A 26,052-nucleotide genomic window follows, 5' to 3' on the forward strand; every position below is an offset into this window, starting at 1 on the left:
ATAGATATAGACTATTATTATTATTATATTTTTCTTGTGTACTTTCAACACATTTAAAAAAATAAATGTGTTAAAGGAGCATTAAAAATTATTTTTTTCTTGTGTACTTTCAACACATTTTAAAAAATAAATGTGTTAAAGGAGCATTAAAAATTATTTTTTTCTTGTGTACTTTCAACACATTTAAAAAAATAAATGTGTTAAAGGAGCATTAAAAATTTGAAAAAAAAGGTTTTTTTTAGATCCCACGATTACGAATTGGTGTATACTTTCAGTTGAATGCTCTTTTTTATACTCTAATGAAAGACAAACAACAGTTTGAATCTTTATATCATGAATTGTCAGCTATAACTTATCAGAATGGAAAACCTGTTCAAAAATTAGTTCGCTATAATAAGCAGTATTCAGATCCTGCAGTGCATAAACGAGGTTGTAATCTTATTTGTATTTCAATTTTATTTATATATTTCACTGTAAAAATAAAATAAAATGTGTTTGATTTCATACGCTCAGAAATCCTTTAAATAGTTGACAGTACTATAGTATAGTGATAGCATGGCCTACTAAAATTACACGGCCTGACACGGCATTTTCTGTAAAAAATTGAGTGGCTAGTTTTTTTACGGCTAATGTATAAAAACTTGATTTTTGTTATGGTTTATAAAGTTGTTTTTCCACTATAAATGTTTTATTCTTATTTTATTTAAAACGGTTAAATAATAGTTAGATTTTCTTTGGGTACTTCTTTGGGTAAGATATTCCCTGCAATGTAACCAGCAGTAACTTCAACTTAGTTTTAGCCTTCTTTTCCATTTGATTTTTAGAAAAATCAAATGAAAAAAAAAAGGCAAAAACATATATTTTTGTATTCAACAAGTTCTTTCTTACAATTTTTATAAAACGGAATATTTCAAATAATAAGCATTTTTTAAATACTCCTTTTACAAACTAGATGATAAATAAATATTTTTTCATCTCCAGTATATGCTTTGTGAAACTTTAAAAATGCATTAACATTGGTAGAATGGTTATCAGTAACAACTCAAATTTTAAATTTAAATTGGTGCATTAATAATACACTTAGTAATCCACTCATGGATTTGTTTTTTTCAAATATAAACCTGTTAAGCAAACTTTAGGTAAGGGTTTCAGAACATAAGAATAAATTTTTGAACCCCTACAATTATAAAAATAAAAACAAATTCTTTATAAAGATTACTTTATCAATCTTCACGAAATTATTTACCACTTTAATATTGGGCTGCAATTTGCAAATACATCTTACCCATAAGAAATCACTTAATACACAATTTTTTCAATGATTTTTCGAACATACTACAGTTTGTTAATTTGTAATTTTTACCACTGTAAAACCATTTAAGTAAAGAAATATGAAAGACTCTATAAGACAATGAAAAATTTAGAATTTTATTAACAACTCCTGACTCAAAAACAGTTGGTATGCCTTATATATCTTGGCCTACTGTAATTTAATGACCTAATCATTTTATTCCTAATAATTGCAATTATAATAAATAAAAAATTACAAGCCTTTAAAATTATTTCCAATGGAGTTGTCGGTAGTTTTAGCAACATGTAAGGTTATTTTTAGTAGCATGCTGATATATATTGATATAGCTATCTGAAAGCCTATTTTAGTATTCTTTGCTATTGAAATAAACTGAAGCAGGCAATCAGTCAGCGAAAAGTCCAGCAAAACATAAAGTAATTACTCAAAGAAAATCTAACTACTATTTAACCATTTTAATAAAATAAAAACGAAACATTTATAGAGCAGACACAACTCTTAACCATAACAAGAACTCAAGCTTTTATACATAAGGCGTAAAAAAACTGGCCTTGTAATATTTTATGGAAAATGCAACAAATCAGGCCATGTAATTTAAGTAGACCATGGTGATAGTAATACAGATGGATAAATGAGAGTTTCTAAATCTGGTTACACTCTCTGTGGGAGAAAATCTAAATTTAAAATTTTAGGCCTTTAAATTTTATTACTTTTACTTTTTTTTTAATTTGATTTTGGATTTTCTTATGTGAAAGATAAAACCAGCTTATGGAACTTATTTCTCAGCAACCACCAATTAAAGTATTTATATCTTTTCAAAATATTTTTTAAGACCATGCCATTAAGCGCTTTTTTAAGACCATGCCATTAAACGCTTTTTTATTTTTTTTACTTATAGATTTTTTATCATATTGAGTTTATAAATGTTAAAAATATTTATAAAATTTATAAGTTTTAAATAAAAAAATTTACATGCTTATAAAAGGTGATGATTGTGACTATCAATTTTGTAGTAATACTCGATGCTGCAAGAAAAACACTGTAACAAGAGTTAGCTGTGGTTTTTTTTAATCAAATGTACTCTTTAATGTGCTTTCAGATTTAAAGTACAGAAATTTTATATAAGATGTAGTTAGTGAACAGATATAAAAATATGATTAATAAATGATGTACCAAGTGCTATAACTAAGGGATCTTCCATAAGTTATGTAATGCTAAATTCAATTATTAAAAAAAAAAAAAAGAACATTTAGTTAAGGTAAAAAATAAATTAAAAGTTCTTGGTTTAAGTTTTTTAGAAATAAACTCTGAAAAAAAAATTAGCTGTGTTTGTGCTGCGGGTAAGAAGAAAAGTTTATACTTCCTAACGAAAGGATTTTGCAGAGTGGCTATTCATAATAGAAAAACATTTCACTTGGTTTCAAATTTAAAAAAATCAAAAAAGTAAAATTCTTTTACTTTTTTAAAAAAAAAATTATGCTATAATTTTTACAGTGATCACTTAAAATGTGTTAACTAAAAGATTTAACAACTACTGGATTTTTGTATTACATTAAGTAGCCATTAAGTGGGCTTTTATCTTTTTTAAGGTAGATTCCTACTGTTATAATTGGTTTAAGAACACTTTAGTTTTAATCATCAACATTTTGCTTACACTCAATTTTGTTTTATTAAAGATATAATATATAGATATATTAAAGATATAGTGTTACAGCATTCTATGTCTTTGTTTACTTTTTTTTTACATATATGGTTAATAACAACTATGTTTGTGTTTAGCTAGAAATCATAAGTTTGTTGGTGATAAGCTTTCACTGCTTCAATTCAATAATGTACTTCTTGTGTGTGAAAGGGCAATAGATAGGTAATAAATAGTGCTAAATATTTAAAAGCAATATTTATATTTATAAATAAATTTGTTTTTATTTAAAAAACATTTATTTTTAGGTTTATTTTTAATTTTAAAAAGATTTTATTTTTGCATAATTTCAAAATTTTTATTTTTTATCAGTGTGAATATTAACTTCATAAATGTTTATGTTTTTTATTATTGATAAATGTAAATATTTAGAACAAGAAACTATTGTGGATTTTTGTCACTTGATAATGTACCAACCTTTACAAGTAATGAACTTTTTATATGCTTTACTTATATATTAAAGATATTTTTTAAATTTTCTAACTGAATTTTTTTAAGATTTTTTATACTATATTACTGAAAAATTTTATGTTAAATAAACAAACAGAATGAGGGCTTTAGTCTCTACGACTGTAGTCGTCCCCTCAACCTTGCAGAGGTGCATTGCTTAAAAATTAGAATATAATATATACACTACTTTTAATTAGCTCAACAAAAAAGTATATATAAATACAATTATTATGCCATGCGGCACAGAAAGATGCTTAAGCGAGAAAACTTATCTGTGCCAGATTTTACACACTCCCCCCGTTGACTACACCATCATAGTCAACAATAGAAAAATAGTAACAAAAAAAATTGAAGATCCTTCCAGTTTCCTGACCAACAATTGCTGCTTTTTGCCTGGAACAAGCATTTTCAAATGGTTTTGTATTTTCAAATCTATTTTGTGTTAACGCATCAACATTTTGTGCTTTGCCACTAACCTCTAGAGAGCTTTGCCACTAACCTGAAACCAATTTCTGTAAAAGCCTGATAATTTTCCTGCACCTTTTCTCTTTAGAAATAACTGCTAACTTTGCTCCTCGCATAACTCCATCTTGACCAGTAATTAACTTCTCAATTTTTCTGATCGTATAAAATACATGTGGAGTTTTGTTTTCATGTTTATTCAACACGTCGTCTATGACTAATTGATGGTTGTTTAAAGCAGAGCGTTCTTTCCAGTACAGATTGTGTTGTCTCAGCTCATTCAGATAACCATTGTAAAATCTGTTCCTAATAATTTCAAAAAACTTTCAAACATATTTCACTTGATTGGAGCAGTCTTGCTGATATAAGCAAATCGGTGCATTTTCAGATATTATACTCTCTCTATGAGAAATGTCAGCACCAAAAATTAAATGAAATAGAGTCAAAGGCTTTCACAGTTCATCATCACTAACGTAAACTAGTGGTCATTGATTTATAGCATACTCGACTTCACATAAAACTGATGACAACTCATCATATGTAACTATTTCGTGAAGACGTGTAACGTCTTCTTAAGACAAAGTTTTACAGAATTTACTAAACGCTCATAAAAACCACCCCACCTTGGTGAAACGGGAAATATGTACTGTTGTCAGATGCCTCTATTTAACAAAAATTTCTGAACAGGTTTTGCTTTAAAGGTTTTCAAATTATCACTTAACAAAAGTTCTGAACTTCTTGATATGAATCTTTGCAAAGCTCTTAGAAATGAATTTCTTGCGTATATCTTGGCAAAGGTTGTCTCAAAGGATAATTATTTTCATAGTAGATCAATTATGGAACATAGCTGCAAGAGTACTCATCAGGATGAGATTTGTCCAACCAAATTATAGTGTTCTTCTCTGGGAAAATTACTAGAATTATTAAAGAAAATTAGACAGACAGTTTTGCTATTATTCTATCAGCTAACTCAAATGAATACATTTGCCAACAGTTTTAGTCAAAAAAATAATTGTTCATTCTTGCTGAGATAAAAAAGCAATCAACACTGGGTGCATTCAAAGTGCTGCAGTTGCAATAAAAAAGCAGCTTAGTAGAAAAGTACTCTACCTTGCTTCCAAGTATCATTTGAATGACATGATCAAAGTGTGGGAGTAGGTTACCTAAACTTTAATTCTTTAAGAGCCTGAAAACCAAGTGGTATGTAGTTTACAAGAATAGTAGAAGAGTATTTGCTCCACAAGAAGTCCAAGACCAATGACTGACAATGAAAAGAATGAAGTGTTCAATTTTGTCCTATATCAACTCTCATACAAGGAAAAACAACCTTGAAATGATCTTGAGCTTTGCAAAATGGCAGTAGTTTTACATAAAAGAAACCTACTGGATGGGTTTGTTTTCTACAAACCTGGTGTTTTCCATAAAGACATGGGAGTCTATGGAGGTAAAGGAAGGAGGGAGCTATTAAAATTGTGTTAAAAAAATAACAACTTGAAGAACTTAAAAAAATAAGACTTCACACTAGTCATCACAGCAGTAAAATCTTTTTAAAAGCTTTTTGCTGTCAAAATTTTCAGCAATTTAATATTTTTTTTGATCAAGTTTTGATCCAGAATGGAAATTTTAAAATCTAGATTTGCCAGAATTGCCAATAAAAATCCGGCTGGAACAAAAATGATATTTATGTTATTTTTACCTTCAAGATTAAAGTGAAAGCCTGCACCTTAGCTATATAATACATATTTATAGCCTATTATATATATACATATATATATATATATATATATATATATATATATATATATATATATATATATATATATATATATATATATATATATATATATATATATATATATATATATATACATATATATATATATATATATATATATATATATATATATTATATATATATATATATATATATATATATATATATATATATAAAACATATTCCAATAGTTCGATTCTTGTTTCAATCAAATATAATGTTAGTTTTATATGTTTTTATAATTAAATGTTTTATTTTTAATATGCCTAATATTTATATTCAAAATTATTTATTTTCTATACTTCCGGTTAGGTCAAAATTAAAATATTTACTGTAATAGGCATTTTAACCATTTAAAATTTAAGTAACATTTAAAATGATACTATTCTCAGAGGCATGTAACATTTTAATGTAAAAACAGCTAGTTTGTTGCCCGAAATGGAGAACTACTCTTTCTGCACCACAATATTCCTAATTTTCCAGAAATCTTTACATAATTGATTATTGCAAATAAAATTACATTGTGTTCATTTAGAAATTTGTTTTTTTATCTTGATTTACCTATATTTCTTCATTACCCTGTAGGACAATGATTTAATTTACACAATCTATTTCACATGTTTTAAAAAATAAAGTTAAAAATAAATTCTTGCATTTCGGTCTAAAAAATTTTATTTCCAGCCAGAATCAGAATGAACTAAATGTTACAAAGTCTGATACATCCCTAATGTATATATATGTTTATATTTATATATATATATATATATATATATATATATATATATATATATATATATATATATATATATATATATATATATATGTATTAACTATAGCGTGTATAGATATACATTTGTGAACTTATTTTGATAACTTTTTTCAGTTAAATGTTAGTCCGCTTAGTCTAAGTGGACTACCTACGCTATAGAAAACCAGTAATTTGTAACCTTTAATTTCTGGTATTGTAAAATCTATTCCTACTTGGCTCATATTGCTTTGAATTAATGTATTTAGCGGAAATGGTTTCAAATCAAGTTTTCTTATTTTTAAACTTTTAATTAGATTATTTTTTTGATTGCATGGCAAAAAATTCTACTTTAAATGTGATGGGTTGCGATAATTATACCTGTATAAATGTGATGGGTTGCGATAATTATACCTGTATAAATGTGATGGGTTGCGATAATTATACCTGTTTGACTCAATAAATGCTCAATAATGACTAAAAATTTTTTGTAAATGAAAAAACTTTATTATGCTTAGTTGTTTACTTCTGGTCCAAATAACCTTTCTATTAAAAGAACAACAACCATAAACTATAAATATTATGAAAATTAAAGCTAAAATGAATTCAATAATAATAATAAATACCGGAAGAAAAAAAAATTTATAATTTATATTCACTTAAACTATTAAGTTTCATATTTTAATCTAGTTGTAACAGGTTTAAAATAAGAAAAAAATTTTAAAACATTAAAGAAATATATTTGCATTTTTATTTATATGATATAATTTACTATTGTGAATTAAAAATAACTTTGATTGTCTTCTGAAATTGGTTTTATCATCTTTAATTAAATTCTTTTATATTTTGGTTTTGAATTTTAAATAACTAAATAAATAGATATTTGCAAATCTAGTGTGATCATAGCAAGCATGTCTTATTTATATTTAGTTTATCTAAAAATATCTAAAGTAAAAATAAAATAGTAGGAGTCAAGGTTGATCAAAAAATCTAAAGTTACGGAAAATAAGGTTTTAAAATAACACATTGTTTTAAGATACAAAACAACGATTTTTAAATTCTTAAAAATCAAAAATTTAAAACAGTCTTGTAATGTAATGTAAGGATACTGGACACTAACTTGTAACTTGCACTTGTAAGTATTTTAAAGTTTAAGATAAGCAACTTTATCTTGTTATGTTAAGTTACTAACTACAAGTTAATAACTCCTCCCACATATAAAATACAAATTTATGTATAAAACTGCTTACTGCATTATTTCCTTTGTATGGTTATAGTTTGTATTTTTTGAATAAAAAAAAAGGTAAAGCTATTTTATGTGTGTGTTTGTGTATGTGTGTGTGTGTGTGTGTCTATATATATATATATATATATATATATATATATATATATATATATATATATATATATATATATATATATATATATATATATATGAATATATATATATATATATATATATATATGAATATATATATATATATATATATATATATATATATATATATATATATATATATATATATATATATATATATATATATATATATATATATATATATATATATATATATATATGGGGTAGTCAATTTGAGGAAATTTTCAAATCTAAAATACCATACACTCTAGATTTGGGGCAAATATTAAAAAAAAAACTCCCAAAAAATTTGAGCTCATCAGGACCACTCAATCCTTAGCCCCTAAGCCCTTATTTAGAAAAAAATTCTCAAAAATTGCCAATTTCACAGGTCCAGGGGGAAGTTTAATTACAAAAATATGATTTTTTTTTTTTTTCCGGGTTGTTTATTTTTACTTATATATTTGAATAAAAATACATGGTATCATGTAAAAACTACAATATTTGACAATAGTTTCATGTTATTGGATTAAACTTCAAGTTGAAATAATTTCAGTTGTGTTCATGCAATGTATTCTGTTTATCTTCCTCATTGCTTTATCGGTAAATAAATTGTTGCATCATTCCAACAGAACTTTAATATTTATCATTTACGACAATTAAATATTTGCCATAATTCTGAAAGTTTTTAAAAACAGATTGAGTAAACTAATACTCCATGAGAAGCAAAAGCCAATCTTTTATCCTTTGTTCCTCTAGTTCAATTCTATTAAACATAAGATATGAAAATTCATCAACCAATAGAACAAGGGAAGAAGGGTTTCCACTAATTTTGTTTCCCATTTTTGTTTTACCTTTTATATCTATTTTTGATTTGTTTTTAGTATTGTACCAAGTTGAAATCAACATTTTATAAGTAAGAATTACTTTTGCAAGGTTTGCTTTCTCCTCAAATGACAAATCATCACCCAACAGAGCAAGAGGAATCATTGTTGAATCTAAATACCAACTATGTTTGTATAGAGAGTTTAAAAATGCATTGACAGCATCTGGTTTGGCACAAAGTTTATGGTACTGTTGCATTTGGTGTATTACTTTTATATCAAGAAAGGGAGCTCTAATAGCGTCATTAGCCTGTTAATACCATTTGGCATAAAAGCAAACTGTAAATTCGCTTATTAGCCTGATTTCTGTCTTGGGTTTATTGTTCTGATTTATGAACTCAATTTGGCTAGATAGAAGCTGTAGCTTTAGGTAGTAAAGTGCTTTGGATAAAAACCTAGCATAATGAACTGCTCCGGGTTTTCTTAGTGTTACTGAAGACAGAAAGGTAACTCACAACAAGTTCTGCAAGTTCCTTTTTATCTTCTCTGATAAAATCTTTATTTTATTTTCCCTTTGTAATGTATTCTTGACAAAAGTTCAAAGATTCTCGTTCAGCTTTCTCAAGAAAGGTTCTCCTTACTGCTTCCCAATCAAACTTTATCAGTTCTGTTTGATTGTAATAAAAATGAGGACATTCAAAAACAGTTTTTAATTTTTTAAACATAGGATTATCTAGTCCTGTGGAACGTTCATCTGAAACTGAATTACAAAAATGAACCATTCTTAATTCACATACATGATGTCTGCAGGCAATAAGTAAAAGATGTTTGCCAATATTGTTGGACATTTTTATTAAAGAACCTTTCTTTAACCCAGTGTTAGTTGCAGTAATATTAAAACATATTCCTCCTACTTTGCCTTCAAGATTGTACTCCTTGAGAAGGTCCATTACACGATTGCACTGATCTTCACCAGAGGATGCCGCTAAAGGAGGTACTCCAAGCAAATGTGTCTCCCCTTCAATATTTACAAGTACATCCAGTCCATCAGTTTTAATTGTTTTTCCTTTGTTTATTTCAATTAATGTTTTGCCATCAAAATGCACTGGGTATCGGGATTTATTTATTGCTTGTTGAATATTTTCTTTTGATATCATGCATATATTATGATTGGCATATTTCATTTTCCTAGCTGCTGTAGACTGGCTACATTGAGTTAGAACTGCAGCTTATAATATTAGCTGCAGAAAATTCAGCTTTAATCCATAAAAATTTCAGCTTTAATCCATGGTTCTTTTACCTTGGCCAAAATATATTCACACTTACTTTCTATTGCATATCTTTGAAATTTTTTTAGGAGGACAAGAAAGAATAGTGGCTTTTTTTGATGTTCTTGGCAAAAATGATTGTTTGTAAACTAAGTGCTACAGTATCTCCATCCCTGTTGGAAGCTGACAGCCTTAGTTACAAAAAAGAAGAAATAAAAATAGAAATTACTAAATTTTATTGTAGATTTATATTATTAATTTAAAAAATTAAAAGTAAAAATATTCTGGACAATCAATAATAATCTTTTGTTTGTAACATAAATGTGGTTGTTAGTTATATGCAGTAAAAGTATATAATCGTATATTGTAATTTTTTAAATACAATATACGATTATATACTTTTAAATCAAAATACAAAAAGAAAAATATTTTTTGAAAAAAACTATGATACCATGTATTTTTACTCAAATATATAGGTAAAAATAAACAATCCGAAAGAAAAAAAATTTCAAATTTTTGTAATTAAACTTCCTCCCTGGACCTGTAAATTTGGTGATTTTTGAAGGATTTTGAGAATTTTTTTCTAAAAAAGTGCTTAGGGGGTAAGGATTGAGCGGTCCTGTTGAGCACAAATTTTTTGGGAGTTGTTTTTTTAATAATTGCCCCAAATCTAGAGTGTATAGTATTTTAGATTTGAAAATTTCCTCAAATTGACTACCATATATATATATATATATATATATATATATATATATATATATATATATATATATATATATATATATATATATATATATATATATATATATATATATATATATATATATATATATATATATATATATATATATATATATATTAGTATTATTATTATTATATATATATATTATTATTATTATATATTTATATATATATATATATATATATATATATATATTCCTATAATTTAACATCTGAATTTACTGTCTTTTGGTAAAAATCTCTTAACAACTCTTTGTGTTTAAAGGAGATAAAATTAAATATACTTTATGTAAAAACTATTAAATTTGATTAAGGAAATTAATTTAATTTAAATGCTATGCAATCTATCAATTAAAATGTATATATACATTTTTAAGTTTTTAAACTTTTTCTGGTTTTACAAATACTTTTTTTTTTAAAAAAACAAAGTTTACATTTTATGGTAAAAGTTAAAGATGACCAAGCAAGAATTTACATATATATAAATTAAATTATTTAATTTAATTTAACTTGGTTTGAAAATATTAAATTTAATTTATTATTGCTCTGTTCTTAAAGAACATTGAGCACTCTATTTGTAGAAGTTACTAACTTAACTGAAAATAATGTACCAATTTGCTATATTTTAGGACTTTCTGCTGTTTTTGTAGAACCAATATGCTTTGATAACATAACACAAACTATTTATTTTGAAGATAAATTTGGAAATGTTTTGTCTTATAATTACTTCAATAAGACCTAATTAAGATTAACTGATACAAAAGAAAAAGTTTTGCAACTTCCATCTATAATTTTACCATTAACAGCAAGTAAAGATGAAAAGTTGTTTTGTTGTAATTCAAATGTTCAAATTGGAAAATACAATGGTTCGCTTTATTATGGTAAGTATTATTTTAAACATTTCTATAGTTCATTATGCCAAAATTTATTAACTTGTGTTAAGATTTTCGTCATTGTCATTATCATCATTACCATTATTATATACCATTACAACCCTCGGAATTAGGGTCGGCATTTGGCAATGCCAACCTAACTGCTGACCTAAAAGTGTTTGAGGTCGGCAAAAAATTGCCGACCTCATTTTGATGTTTTATGGTAAGACCTTTGTACCAAATTTTTTTTGATACAAAGGTCTTACCATAACTCGTTTCTCCATGCAGCGGCCTTGTTTGTCAAGGTTCCTGTTTCGGAGTTATAGGGTTTAGAGAGGGTTATTCCACAAATAAGTAGCCTCCTCATCTGTAGTGTCCTTCTCCGCCTTGAGGAGGTGAATTAACAAAAAATAAAAGAAACACTTTACATTTTAATTAAAGAACTAGTTTACAATTTTAATTCATGCAACATCAATTTTAATTCATTAATTCATGCAACATCAGTAAAACATCAGAAAGTAAAAAAGAACTATAGAGCTATAATAGTTTTTAAATATCAACATGTCATAATCAAACATCAAAAATTAGAAACATAAAAAAAAAAACTCATCAAAATGCGTTTTTGCTGAAAAATGCAAAACTCTACAACAGCAAAACCAAAGTTTTATTATGGATGCAAATTAACTTTTTTTTTTTTTTTACCATAACAGTTCTTTATAATACATATAATATTTATAAAAGATTAATGGATTAAGAGTATGACTTCAAGAAGATCATATTTGTAGAAGCAATATTTAATTTTTTTGTAACCAACTTTGTTTCATCAATCATTTAAACTTTTTTTTTAGTTGAACAAGATTGACGAATAGTTTTTTTTTTAGTTAACGTTGATATAAAAATATTTATTGAATGTCAAAAACAGAATAAGGAACAAAGGAGAAAATGACTTTATTTTTTTTTTTTTTTTTTTTAAATTAAGGTTTTACAATAAATTGTATAGGCATAAACTGCCTGTCAACCTAATAATATAATACTTGACAATTACAGAGTTTGTATAATTAATAGAAAATAAAATGTGGATTAGTCGTAGAGAAGCCATTCATTTTTTAGATGATTATCTAGAAGCAGTTTAAACATTTTTAGAGATAACGCTGATACAATGTGATTAGGAAGAGAGTTCCATTTATTTATTATTCTTAGAGAAAAAAAATTCATATGTAAATTTAATCGCGAAGATTGTTTTTTTATTGACAAGTGTCAAAAATAAAAGAAAGGAATAGTGCCACAATTGAGTTTAATGTGATATAAAAAACCAGAACATGCATGGAGTGAACATACATCCACTGACTAAATGGAAAGACATGCAAGGAGCATGTATACATCCACTAAATAAATGGATAGAACATGCAGAGACTGTACATACATTGACTGACTTAAATAGGTAGAACATGCAAGGTGTACATTTACTACAACAAGTTTTTGTTTACTTAAAAAACTGTTTTTTTAATTGATAGACTGCCTACCCAAATAAACAGGGAGTCTATCAATTAAAAAAAATGTTTTTGTCAATTATATAAATTTTTATATATATATATTTTTTTTTTAATGTTTTTTTTTTAAGTTGTTTTTGACACTATTTCTGTGACCCTGTTAAAAATAGCGAGTATGTACTCAGCTTGACTATCATCCTAAAACTTGGTTTCTTTTGTTTTAAGAAAAGTATTAAGTTTTAAGAGTTTAAAAAATCAACATATGCACCAGAGATTTGACTGAAAGCTTTTTTGGCTTTTTAATGTTTTGAAAAATTAATTGGTAGCTTAAGCAATACGACTGGAAAATATAAAAGCATGAAAAACAGAACTTTGGAATTAAATAAACTGTCATAATTCTTGCCATGTTCAGGTCATTAACTTAATTTCTTATCTTCTAACTAATTAACTTAACTTCATCTCTTAACTTAGTAGGAGAGGCTGGTGTAGGTTGTTGCATTGAAGGAATAAATTTTTTTGGTATTGTTCAAGAACCGTACACCTTTTTTGTTTTCTTCTACAAAGCTGTGGAGTGTTTTAGAACAATTTGCAAGTGTTTCAATAAAAACACTATGGACTTTTCTTGCTAACTGGGTCACTGACATACTAACTGGCCATTCACCAGATCATATTGACAACAAAGGCAATTGTTCAAAATCAATGAGAGTAAAAGTTTTAAAACGAGAGTTGAATATTGAAAGTGGAAATTTTTGAACTTGCCTTACAAACAATAATATGAGATCAAAATTTACAACAAATGAGATTCATTGTAAATTTTGATCTCATATTATTGTTTCCAATCATTTTGTATATCATCCAAATCATTTTGTAATTAGAGTAATAATTGCAAAATGCAATGATTACTCTAGATTCATGTTCTGAACTTTAATTATCTCTTTGAATGCTCTTAAATCATGAGTTTATTTTCATGTTTCATCCAAATTCTCTGGAGATTTTCAAAATTAAAATTAACAAAAGTTTATTTGCAAAATAAATGTTAAATAATTTTTCAAGTCACAAATGTTAAATAACTTTGCATTATTATCAAAAAAAAATGAAGTCAATTTATTTAGATTCATTGATCAACAATTTTAATGAAAAATACAGAAAAAAGATAGAAATGGTTTTGGAAATCTTGAATTTATCAAAAATACAATGAATTCGGATATGTACATTGGTATTTTAAATATTAATTTGACTTCATCAGAGCGTAAATTGAAATTAGGTAGAAATTTCATATTTCAACAATTATCTGAAACATAATTCAAAAAGAAAACATAATTTTTACAAATCAAATTCATAAATGTTCTTGAATGGCCAGTAGAATGCCCAGATATAAATCCTATTGAAAATTAATGGCCAATTTTAGATAAACAAATAGGTAATTGAAGCAAAAGGCAGGATTAGAAACTGTTACAAAGGCTTGGGGTGAAATAAGTTCTGGTATTACAAAAAATTAGTGGAATCTATGCCAAAACGTTTAAATATTATAAAAGCTAAAGTAGGTCACACATAATATTAATTCTACCATAAGTCTTCTTATTAAATTATTAATGTCCCATTATTTATCTCCAGAGAATTTAGTCAAAAATTGTTTATTAAATATGGTTTTTGAAAAATCTAAATATGATTTTTGAAAAATCTAAATACTTTCAAATGCATTTTTTCTATAAAAATGATACTAACAACTATCTTATAAAAATCATTTACTACAGTGTTCTCAATAAAAAATGGGACAGCATGATTTTTTTTAAAAAAAGCAAAAAAAGTTTTTTCTCAAATGTTTTTTAACTTTATTTAAAATATGTCAAATAATAACTTGTATTACACAATATTTGCCATTAAAAATAAAAAAAAAGTCAATAAAACAGTTAAACTTATAACAAAACTATGGAATTAGTAAAAATAAACTAAATAGGAAAATTCTACTTTTTTAAAAAAGAATGGTAAAATTGAGATTGTTTTCTAATTTTTTACATCTTTGCTGTTTAATATAGAATGCTTAATGCAATTACAGTTTCCCTTGATACAACTAAATAGAAATTCAATCAGTTTTATGTATAATATTCATTTTTAATACTTAGTCGCATAACCTTTTGCATCAATAACCACTTGACATCTGTGGGGCATGCTTTCAACTAGTTTTGTTAACAAGCTAACTTCCAGTGAATTCCAACCTTTTAAAAGTGTCAAAAATAATTCATCTTTATTATAAGGTTTTCTGTCTTTTAGTTAAGAATCTAATATAGACCACAGGTTCTCAATTGGATTAAGATCAGGTGGTTGTGTTGGCCACTCAAAGGTAGGTATATCAGCCTTTTGTATGTATCTTTTGTTTGTTTTTTTGCTGTATGCTTTGGGTCATTGTCTTGCTGAAATATATAGTTTCCATCTGGAAATAGATGTGTTATACTTGATTTTAATTGGTGAACTATAATATAATGGTACTTATGTTGATCCATAATTCCTTCAACTCTGTACAGGTTTCCCATTCCATGAGCAGCAAAGGCACCAGTTTAAATGATCTCTGCACCATTTTAATCTCTTAACACGGTTTTTCTCGTTTATAAAAGGCTTTTTTGTTTGCTGCCCTGAAGTTAACTCTTCACGTTTCTTTATACTTGCAACAATTGTACTGTTACATAAGTATTCAATGTTTAAATTTTGATTTATCTGACTCACTGATATCCTACGATTCTTCATCACTTTCCTCAAAATCAATCAATCTTCTCTTTCTGTCGTTTTTTGCTTTCTTCCTGACCTTGACTTTCTGCTAATTGAATTTTGAGTAATAAATCTGGATACAACTCTTTGAACTGTAAATTTACCACATCCAACTTCTTTGAAAATATTACGCAAAGACCAATCTGCATTGTGCATTTGAATTATTCTACCTTTATCTAAGTCTGAAATGTGTTTTTTCCTAAATTGGTAAATATGAATTTTAACTGATAAACAAATGATATAGCTCAAACTAAATACTAAAATACTATAAGTATGAATGTCTTATACCTACTTTATGGTTGAATTTTTGTTGTAGTAGAATCAAAAGCATCTAACTTTGCCATTGTTGCCATTTAATTATATTTTCTAATTATATAAAAGTGCTAAAAAAATTAATTTAAATAAAGTTATATAAATTTTTTTGAGTCATGAAAATATGAAAAGTTAAAAATAATTTTACTTTGCAAAAAAAACAATATGAAATCACATGTAACACTTTATAATGAGGAAATTTTAAATAGGAAATATAAAATATAATGTTAAAGATATCCTTTTTTACCTGTTTTTAATTTGACGGCCCACCTCCTTTTTTTTTTCAATTTCTTATAATTTTAAATATTAAAATAGTGTAAATATACTAAGTATCTAACATTGAAAACCAAAATTTTTTTTAAATTTTATGGTACAATTGACTTTTCTTTATTATAAAAAATGTTTACTATTTTTTCATTTATGTTAGTTTTCTAACAATTCTGCAGTTTCAAAAGTTTAATCAATTATTTTTGTTTTTTTATTAAATAGTGTAGCTCTTTATTTTTTCTAATTTTAATATTAGGAAAAAAAATTTTAAAATAAGTTATGTATAACTTATTTTACAACATTGATTTTTATGACTTTTAACAAAAAAGTGATGCTGTCCCATTTTTTTTTGAGGACACTCTAAATAAAAAATTATTGTTTTATGAATAAACTGACAATTTTGATTGAAGTTTGCTATTTAAAATGATTGTCTCATCATATTTTTCCAACATTGTGTATTATTTTTGTGTTTATAAATCTTTTCATGTTTAAAAAAGCTCAAATAAAGCTATAAAATAAAACTAAAAAAATAAATACAAAATATATATTTTATCTGAAAATTTGGTGTTTAGAAGTTGTAACAGTGTGAAATAAGTAGCATCTATAGAAAAAAGTTTCTGCTTATGGGTGCAGGAATTTTCTTTTGCTTGACTTTTTATGCTTTTAACCTTTTAGGTTATTTTGCAATAGTAATAGATAGTTAATCATTGCAAATTATATAATGGAAATGCAAATTTGATCCTAAATCTGTTAAATCTTTTATAGCTTCATACAACTGTTGCCTCAAAAAATGTGATGTAAAAGCAGATTGTAAAATCTGGGTTGTACATTTATTTAAATTACTAAAAGGTTCTCATCTGAACCTTTTAGTAATTTGAATAATCAAGATCTCTGAATGTTTAAGTAATTTAAATAATCAACAGCTCTAGTTGTTTTAAGATCTTTAGAAGTTAAAGATGTAATACATATTTTTTCTAATTAAAAATTAAATTAAACTGAATAAAATTATATTTTTATTGAACATTTATATATTATTTTAGTAGTTTTGTTTTGATAATGGTTTTTTTTAAATGTTTTTTAAAATTTTTTAAATAATAAAAGTCTTTTTTAAGTTTACAGTTCTCTTTTTATACTCCAGAAAACGCAGAAAATGCTAAATTTTGTTGTTGCCATTTTTTAAAATATATTTTGGACCAATAATAGTTTTGAAATAAGAATGTTTAAAACAGTGTAAGATCTTATAGAGCAAGATGTTACCTTGTTTTAAAGGTTTTTAAGCTTGCCTAAAAGCTATTGAAACTGTTAAAAATTTAAATTATCAAAAAAAAATTATTAAACATTACCATTTTTATAGTATGAGGAACTTTCATTTTCAAATCATTTCATAAGAAAGGCTTTTTAATAGTTGTTCAAAATTGTTACAAAGTTCCTTAAAATTTTTTTTTGTTTTTTCTATATTCTTAGTCACTCTAAACAAGGCTGTAAGCAACCACTATTAAGTTGGGAGTTACTAGAAAAAAAGAATAGAGTTATAGAGCAAGGAAATGGTTGACAGAAGACTTTAAATGTTGAAGGTTGTATGAGTCAAGATAGCATGAAGGTGGGAGAGAGTTCCAAAGGGTTGAAGTGCGGGGATAAAAACTAGACAAACTAGACGAAGTTTTTGGAGCATGTAGGGACAGATACAGTTAAAGAATGAGACTTTAATAAATGATGAGTCAGACAAGAATGAGTTTTAGCTGATGGTACTTTAGATGATAGCTCCTTTGAGCAGCAACCATAATAGTATCTGTAGAAAAGAGAAAGAGATGCAACTTTACAACAATGGGAAAAAGGCTCAAGTTTAGCAGATATACAGGGTCCAACTACAATAACAATGCGCTTCTGGACTTTGTCTAGAAGAGAAAGAACATCATTAGAAGAAGCAGCCCAAATAAGACAGCAGTATTTCATTCAGGGGCAAAGAGGAGATTTGTAGAGGTAAAGAATGGAATTAGGAGAGAAAATGGCAAGCGCAATAAGGAGAAGCAACCTTAGCAGATGCTTATTTAGCAATTGATTGTATATATGGTTTCCATGAAATGTAGTAAATGATAATCCAAGACGATATAAAGAAGAGGACTCAGTGAGGGGGTTGCCATTCATTAATATAGAAATGTCGGCAGTACTGTGATAGTTGTTTGCAGTAATTAACTGAGTTTTGTTGGAGTTAAGATTAATAAGCCACTGTGAGCCCTAATCTGTTACAGAAGTGAGATCAAATTCAAGATTGGTTGCCTGTTCTAAGCAATCGATGAAAGAAGAGTTTTTGACAAGACAGGAGTATAAAGTTAAGTCGTCAGCAAAAAGAGCTACTTTAGATGTAAGGTTGTTAGAAAGATCATTAATGTAGATAAGAAACAAAATAGGACCAAGGATAGAACCTTGAGGTGCCCCAGAAGTTACTGGAAATAAAGAAGAGTGTTGGCCTTTGAGGATGACTTTAATTAAGTGTTTAGAAAGAAATGATTTGATAATCTCAAAAACTTTTTCCAGATACACCATATAAAACAAGCTTATGGAAAAGACCAACATGCTAAACTTTGTCGAAAGCCTTAGATATGTCAAGAACAATAGCCCAAACCTCTCCGCCTCCATCTAATACACAATAAAATCTTTCAGTCACAGAAGTTAGCAACTCATCTTTAGAGCGAGAGGATCGAAAGCTGTATTGATTATCTGGCAACAAGTTATTTGACTGAAGATGGGATGTAAGAAATCTGTTGATCAAAGACCTTGCTAATAACAGAAAGAAGACTGATTGGGCAATAATTAGAGTGGTCAAAATGTTTACCGGAGTTCTTGAAAATGGGAACAACAGATGTCATTTTCCAGCAGGCAGGAAAACAAGACTCAGTCAAGCACTTATTAAATAGTTTAGAGAAAATTAAAGAGAATTCTGGAGAACAATTTTGTAAGACTATGGCAGGAATGTTGTCTAGACCACAAGCCGTAGAAGAGTTTAATTGAGATATGACTGTAGCAATGGAAGCTGGAGTGATTTAAATGTCTAACAATGGTTTTACTTGTTTAATTGGAATGGAAGGAAGAGAATGGCCATAAAATTCGAAAGTCGAATTAGAAGAAAACCTTTTGGCAAATAGCTCAGCATTATCATTGGGAGTGGTAATAAGATAAGTCTCATGAGTGAAAGATGGAATGTTAGACCTTACTTTGTTAACAGCGCTGTTGAAGATTTTCCAAAAGTCTCTTGAGTCTAACTTCTGATAAGATATGAGATTTATTGAACTGAGAATAATGGAGCTTAGCATCTGACAGCTACTTTTTACATTGATAATAAATAGCTGATTGATCTCAAGAAAGTTATTCTTTTGAAAAAGATAAAAAAGATGATTACAATTAGATATAGCAGCTGCACAAGAGGGTGAAAACCATGGAGTAGAATGAAGCTTGACTTGGAAATGACAAGAAGGAATAAAAGTATCCATTCCTGCCTGAATCCAGAAGGTTACCTAGCTGGCGCATTTATCAGCTGAGAGGGAAAAGACATCAGCCCAAGGACCATCACCAAGAAAATTACAAAAAAGAGTAAACTTTAGGGTAATAATAATTAGTGCGATCTGAAAATAAAGTGAGATAAAAGATTTAAAGAACTACTAAACTACCACCAGAACCACCTAAGGGAGAAAAAGGAGAAACCAAACACAAGCTAGGATCAGAGACCAGACATAGTTAAAGGAGTGAAGGTTATTGTTTAGGGTTGAGTAAGAGATTGATAAATCAGTATCTGAGTAAGAGATTGATAAATGCTGGTTTTAGTGCCAGCAGGGTCAGTGGCATTAGAGCCAAGCCATTCAGTGTGATTAGCATTAAATTCATCAATAACAATAATGTTGGCAGAGGAGTAAAAAGAGAGAGCATGATCCATTAATTTGATTTGAAAGGATTCAAAACTGATTTCATGACAAATAGGTGAATTGATGTGTTTGTATACCTCTAAGCCAAGCATGTGACTATTGGAGTCTCTGTGAATCAAAGGATAGTACCCATCAACACTGAGATCAGAAAAAGGAATAGGAAAATTTAAATTAGTCTCACTAAGAGCAAGCAAGTCTGGTAAATTTTGCAGAAAGTAAGATTCAACTGGTGGAAGGTTGCTTTGCAGACCACAAATATTAGTAAAAGATATATTAAAATAGTTAGGTGATGGGGATGGTTTTTTATGTTTAATATTTTGGTTTACTTTTGGCATACTTAAATTTAAACAGAACTTGACTCATAGATAGAGCACGACCTCCCAAACAATGAGCTATGTAATTTTCTCAGTCCTGTTAATTAACCCTAAGTTGTAGCATAGGGCTCCTTATGTGGTCTCAACAATGCACATCAAAACCATTAACACGGACACCATCCATGCGCAACATGGCACTGTTAATACTTTGATATTTTGCAGCTGTTAATGGAATAAGCCCTCTGAGAGCTACCACAGAGTTTGGGAAACCTTACTACCAGGTGGCCTCAGAACTATTAAACTTTAAACCTTTAAAGTTTTAGAGCTGTACCCTCATTATATCATTAGGAGATAACAGAAAGAGTTGCATAGCCACTATCTAGGAGACACAAGCAAAAACCTATGAGAAAAGTCAAAAAGGTCCAGCGTTCATTATTCTAGGCAGGAAACAATGTAACACAGATTTGCATCTATGCCAGCCTAATAGATGAAAAAGGGGTTTGAGGCTGGTTAACAGAATTATTCTGCTTACCTGTAGAGTCTTTGCCTAGGAGGCCTCCTACAATATAGTAGCTGGATGCATGTAACACCTTCCCAAGATGAGTATTTTTATCGAGACACCATCTCTAGCCTTTACTCATCCAAGAGCCCCAAGGCAGGGAAATTTTAGCTGGATGCAGTTAACATCTGCCCAAGATGAGTATTTTTATCGAGGCACTATCTCTAGCCTTTATTCAACCAAGAGACCCAAGTTAGGGGATTTTTAAATTAAAGTTTGTTTCTCCTCGCCTTTGCATAAAAAAGCACAGTCTACAAGGCAGCAAGGCATGGGACATGTAGAACTGGGTTACATAATACCAGTAGCAGGGTGATGGTGATGATCCTAAACATGACCTGACCTAGGGTAATTAAAAGAAGCTATTACCATTAGGAAAAATATTACACCCAACAAAATGCAAGAGTTTGATTGAAATAAGAGAAGGTTTTTATGAGCAAATTGTAGCTTCAATTTGTATACAAAAAAAAACTTATAAGTTGCTGCAACACAGTTCTTTCCTGTTATCCAAAACTAGCCTAGGGGCATTCAATGATGCAAGTTCTGTACTTTAAAGCACCAATTCTCTGTTTAATCGATGATTATATTATAATGTTATATGCTTTTTAGAAAAACATGTTTTTTTCACTAAAAAGAATTTCAAAAAATTTATTTCTCTTTTCAACTAATAAGAGAGTTATATAATTGTTTAAACTGTTGACAACTTCATTGTCAACTTGAAAAATAAATTTTAATTTTGTTTGTCTTAATTTTTAGTAAAATTTTATAAACTATTATAATTATGCAACAATTATGTTACCTTTTAATTAAATAATTTTTTAGTTAGTGCTGACGCATTTATAATCAGAAACTCAAGAATATTTTATTGGGTATGTTTTTTTTCCATATTTTTTTACATTTGACAATATGTTAATTATGAGGCTATTTTTTTAATTATAGTTTTTGTGGAGTAAGTTATTTAGTAAAATTATTTTTAATGTAAATTATATTTATATATTTTAGTTTTAAAATATGTCTATTAATTTATGTGTGTGTGTGTGTGTGTGTGTGTGTGTGTGTGTGTGTGTGTGTGTGTGTGTGTATGTGTGTATGTGTGTGTGTATGTGTGTGTGTGTGTATATACATATATGTATATATATATATATATATATATATATATATATATATATATATATATATATATATATATATATATATATATATATATATATATATATATATATTTATATATATATATATATTTATTTATATATATATAAATATATATATATATAAATATATATATATATAAATATATATATATATAAATATATATATATATATATATATATATATATATATATATATATATATATATATATATATATATATATATATATATATATATGTATATATATATAGGCTATAGGCTGTTAAGTTTCTAAATTTAAAAAATTCAAAGTATCAAAATAACATTTTGCAGGAAGTTGGGAATTTTTATAATTAATCTAATATATATTTACCCAGGTAACTAATTCCCTTATTCCCTGATACAGGTTATCCACTGGTCATGGAAATCATGGCCACATTCGTCCATGTCTGACTAAAGAAGCTGCAAATACAATTGTATGTGGCATTGTTAACACTCAGCTTGACTGTTGTAACAGTCTTTTATCTAGTACTTATGAAAAAAATATTAAAAAACTCCAACGAATTCAAAATAGCTTATCTCGAATCGTTTTCCATTCTCCTATTCATTTAAATTCAGAAATATTGCTGAAATCTCTTCATTGGTTACCAATAAATCAAAGAATAATCTATAAGATATCAGTTATCACATATAAAATTTTATTATCTAAACTCCTGCATATTTATTTGAACTCCTAGAAGTCCGAACTTCAAAACAAAATACTAGATTATTAGACAGTTGTCAACTTACACGTCGTCAACAAAAAACTTCTCTGGGCTCAAATTCTTTTTGTATGACTGCACCTCGAATTTGGAATGGTTTATTTATGAACATGCGAAACTCAACCTCTTTAGAAACATGTATGTACATATATAGTGTCATATGCTTTATATATAAAGACCATAGAGTAGAATGAGGTTTAAATTGGAACCGATAAGAAGGAATAAAAGCTTCTATTCTGTGAGATTATCTTTGAGATGAAAGATTTATAGAGATTATTGCTTGGGCGGAATCACCCAAGGGAGAAAAAGGAGAAACTGAACACAAGCTAGGGTCAGTGACAAGACAGAAATCAAGGAGTGAAGGTAAATGGTTAAGATTGTCAGGAAAAGAAAGTCACAAAATTAAATACCTAAGTAAGAGGTTGAGAAATGCAGAAATTCTAAGTTTTAGTCTCACATAGCAACTATCAAGAAGATTTAGCATTCATCATCCTAGGCAGAAAACATTGTAGCACAGGTTTACACCACCATTTTCATAGTTGAAGAAGGTGTTCAAGGCTGGTCAGCAGAATTATTATGCTTTCCTCTTTATGAATCAATACTGTGCCAGGTGTTTAGACAGAACACAAGCATACATATAAAGTAAATTACAGGTGAGGTAACGTAGTACTTAAGGCACCTCCAACTATATAAAAGACACACACAACAAAAAATAAAAAACACATGCTATAAACATGACAGATATTGAATAGTAACTGGAAGCACGCTTCTTCTTGCCTTGGTTTAGAAAGCTAATCACTTAATGCATCAGGACTGGAACAGATTGCACTGGGTTACATTTTACCAGTCGAAAGGTGATCATGAAGACCATACACCTCATTTCATAGAGTGATCATAAAGATAGGGTGATCTTGGACCTAGGATAGGACAAAGTGATCATGAAGACCATGCACCTCAAGACCATACCACAAATGTCATGTGCAACTAATGGAGGAGGATCATTTCTGAAAGTCGTGGTTTAAGATAAAACTAAACTTTACAGCTCAGTTTAGAAAGTTATCAGATTGATATCTCCCATAATATCAAAAATTACCAGTCTCAAGCAACAAATGCTCATCGCAATATCTCAAAAACACTCCAGAATTGATATATGCTAATGTTAGTTCTGTTCTTGATCTCAATAAAGTTCAAGAAAAGTGTGCCCATGATATCTTGGTTATTTCTTGTGAAATAAAATTGGCCAACATTATTTGTGGCATACAATATCATAGTAGCAAATACCCTTGCTGTTAACGTTGGAAGTTTTAGAACTTTTAAAGGAATTAAAAACAATCATATGTATTTCATCATCTCAGGGGGGGGGGGTGAGAAAATCAAAAGCCTTTCAAAATGCTGTTATCTACCATTGTTAAAGTTCTCTGATCAAAAGCTTATGTTGGAAGCTTTCCTCCAATTGAATTAAAAGAAAAGTTTCCAAGAAGCTATAATGGAACTACATTTGTTGCTAGCATTGTGAACCATTTTGTGAAAAATCTGGTACGTCAAACTGACGTACCAGATTTTTTGTGAACTGCTACGTCAAACTCCTAACCATACACAGAATCACAATAAAAGTTCATGCCGTTTTTCACCATGTGCCTCAAAACTTAAGAGACAGGACTTTGTCTCTTCAATGAACAAGCAACAGAAGCTGTTCATTTAAATTTTTAAAAAAACTGGAAGAGGTGAGATACAAAAGAAATGTCAATCATTTAGACTATTCACAACAACTTTTAAGATGTGTAATTGATTTTAACAGCAAGAAGATTTAAAAAGAAATCCTGAATTGATAAAGAATGCTTTTTGTGTGTATTTTATTGTTGCTTTTTTATCAAAGATTTTTAGACCTTTTTTATGAATTTTTTTTTTTCTTCAAACACTCAAAAATAGTTTTTATTTTATGAGTTTTTTTGAAAGACAAAGTTTTGTTCGACATTTTGTAAAGGAAAAAAAACCTACCATATATTGGTAGAAATGGTAAAAAAAACACTAGAAAAAGTCTCACCTACGGTCTTGGTCACTCACGGTCTTGGTATGGAATCATACATGTATCTAGAATCAACCCTCAAAAGAACAATTTTGTTGGTATTACTTCCTACATTTTCAAACTTTGATGAATCCTATTTCCCTTCTTTGTTATTTTCGATCAGAAAGAGTTCTTTAGTGCTTCTAAAATATTTCTAAACCCTTATTCCAAAAGAAAATCTAATTTTTGCGAATTCATCTTTTAGTATCAGTGGCAAGTGTAGTTATGTTGCTTTACTAGGTAGTTGTATTAACTTTTAGTATCAAGTACCAGTTGTGACAAAGTCAGCAGTCATTTTTTGCTGGTTCTACTACTAGTAGCATTAGTAGGAAGACCAACAAAAAATGAAATAGTAAATGGCAAAGATTGTAGAAGTTAAATTATTAGCAGTAGTTGCAGAGCCAACAGAAGCTGAAGTAGAAACAGTAATGGTATAGAAAATACAAAATGTAATGTTACTATAAATATTGCACTTTTTTTTTTTTTGACTTCTAAACTAAGAAATACGTAAATAACATTAAATTGCTTTAAATATTGTAATTACAAAAACCTAAAGAGTTTATGTTTTTAGCTATACTGTTTTTGTAAAAATTTCAATATCTTTTTTACTTACTTTTATTTATATGTATCATTTACATGTATTCATTGCACATATCTATCACATGTAATGTATTTTTATGAAGCCGCGGCTTTATAAAAATACGCTTCATGGAGTTACATTGGAGTTAAATAAAATAAAAAAATTCTGAAAAATTCTGTGATAAGGTTAATACATAATTCTTTTTATAGGCTCCGCCTGCCATATACATTCCAACGAATTTTTGATAGGCTTTCCCCGCAACATGTTTGACATCAATAGATGCGTACCAACAAGCAGAGAAGATTTATTTGAAAAGAAATTTTACCAATAATTATAAGTTCTCACAAAATTGTTATTTATGTGTTTGTTTTTTTATGATTTAAAAAAAAAAAAAAAA

General features: G+C 27.7%; 1 protein-coding gene across 2 annotated transcripts; it reads left to right on the plus strand.

Annotated features, from left to right (window-relative positions):
• The first annotated feature begins 246 nt into the window (after positions 1-246).
• LOC136080881 (uncharacterized) lies at positions 247-26,052 on the plus strand. 2 transcript variants are annotated; one of them, XR_010638704.1, is made up of 5 exons: positions 644-3,173; positions 3,381-3,433; positions 11,259-11,510; positions 21,943-21,989; positions 25,865-26,052. XR_010638704.1 is itself a non-coding variant. In XM_065798251.1 (4 exons), the coding sequence occupies exons 1-4, from the start codon at positions 300-302 to the stop codon at positions 11,369-11,371; spliced, it is 381 nt and encodes a 126-aa protein (XP_065654323.1). In that variant the 5' UTR covers positions 247-299; the 3' UTR covers positions 11,372-11,503. The 2 variants fall into 2 exon arrangements, 1 of the variants encoding a protein (XP_065654323.1); XM_065798251.1 differs by lacking the exons at positions 21,943-21,989; positions 25,865-26,052 and adding an exon at positions 247-429 and having other exon boundaries at positions 3,089-3,173; positions 11,259-11,503.

The sequence above is a fragment of the Hydra vulgaris genome, chromosome 05 (genome assembly GCF_038396675.1).
Source record: "Hydra vulgaris chromosome 05, alternate assembly HydraT2T_AEP".
Classification (NCBI taxonomy): Eukaryota; Metazoa; Cnidaria; class Hydrozoa; order Anthoathecata; family Hydridae; genus Hydra; species Hydra vulgaris.

Bases quoted from the DNA above. Each gene is read 5' to 3' on its own strand.
- LOC136080881 (XM_065798251.1), top strand. From the start codon at position 300: ATGAAAGACAAACAACAGTTTGAATCTTTATATCATGAATTGTCAGCT. The intron at 430-3,088 runs GTTGTAATCTTA...GTTTGTGTTTAG, and splicing joins TCCTGCAGTGCATAAACGAG to CTAGAAATCATAAGTTTGTT. The intron at 3,174-3,380 runs GTAATAAATAGT...GTAAATATTTAG, and splicing joins TGTGAAAGGGCAATAGATAG to AACAAGAAACTATTGTGGAT.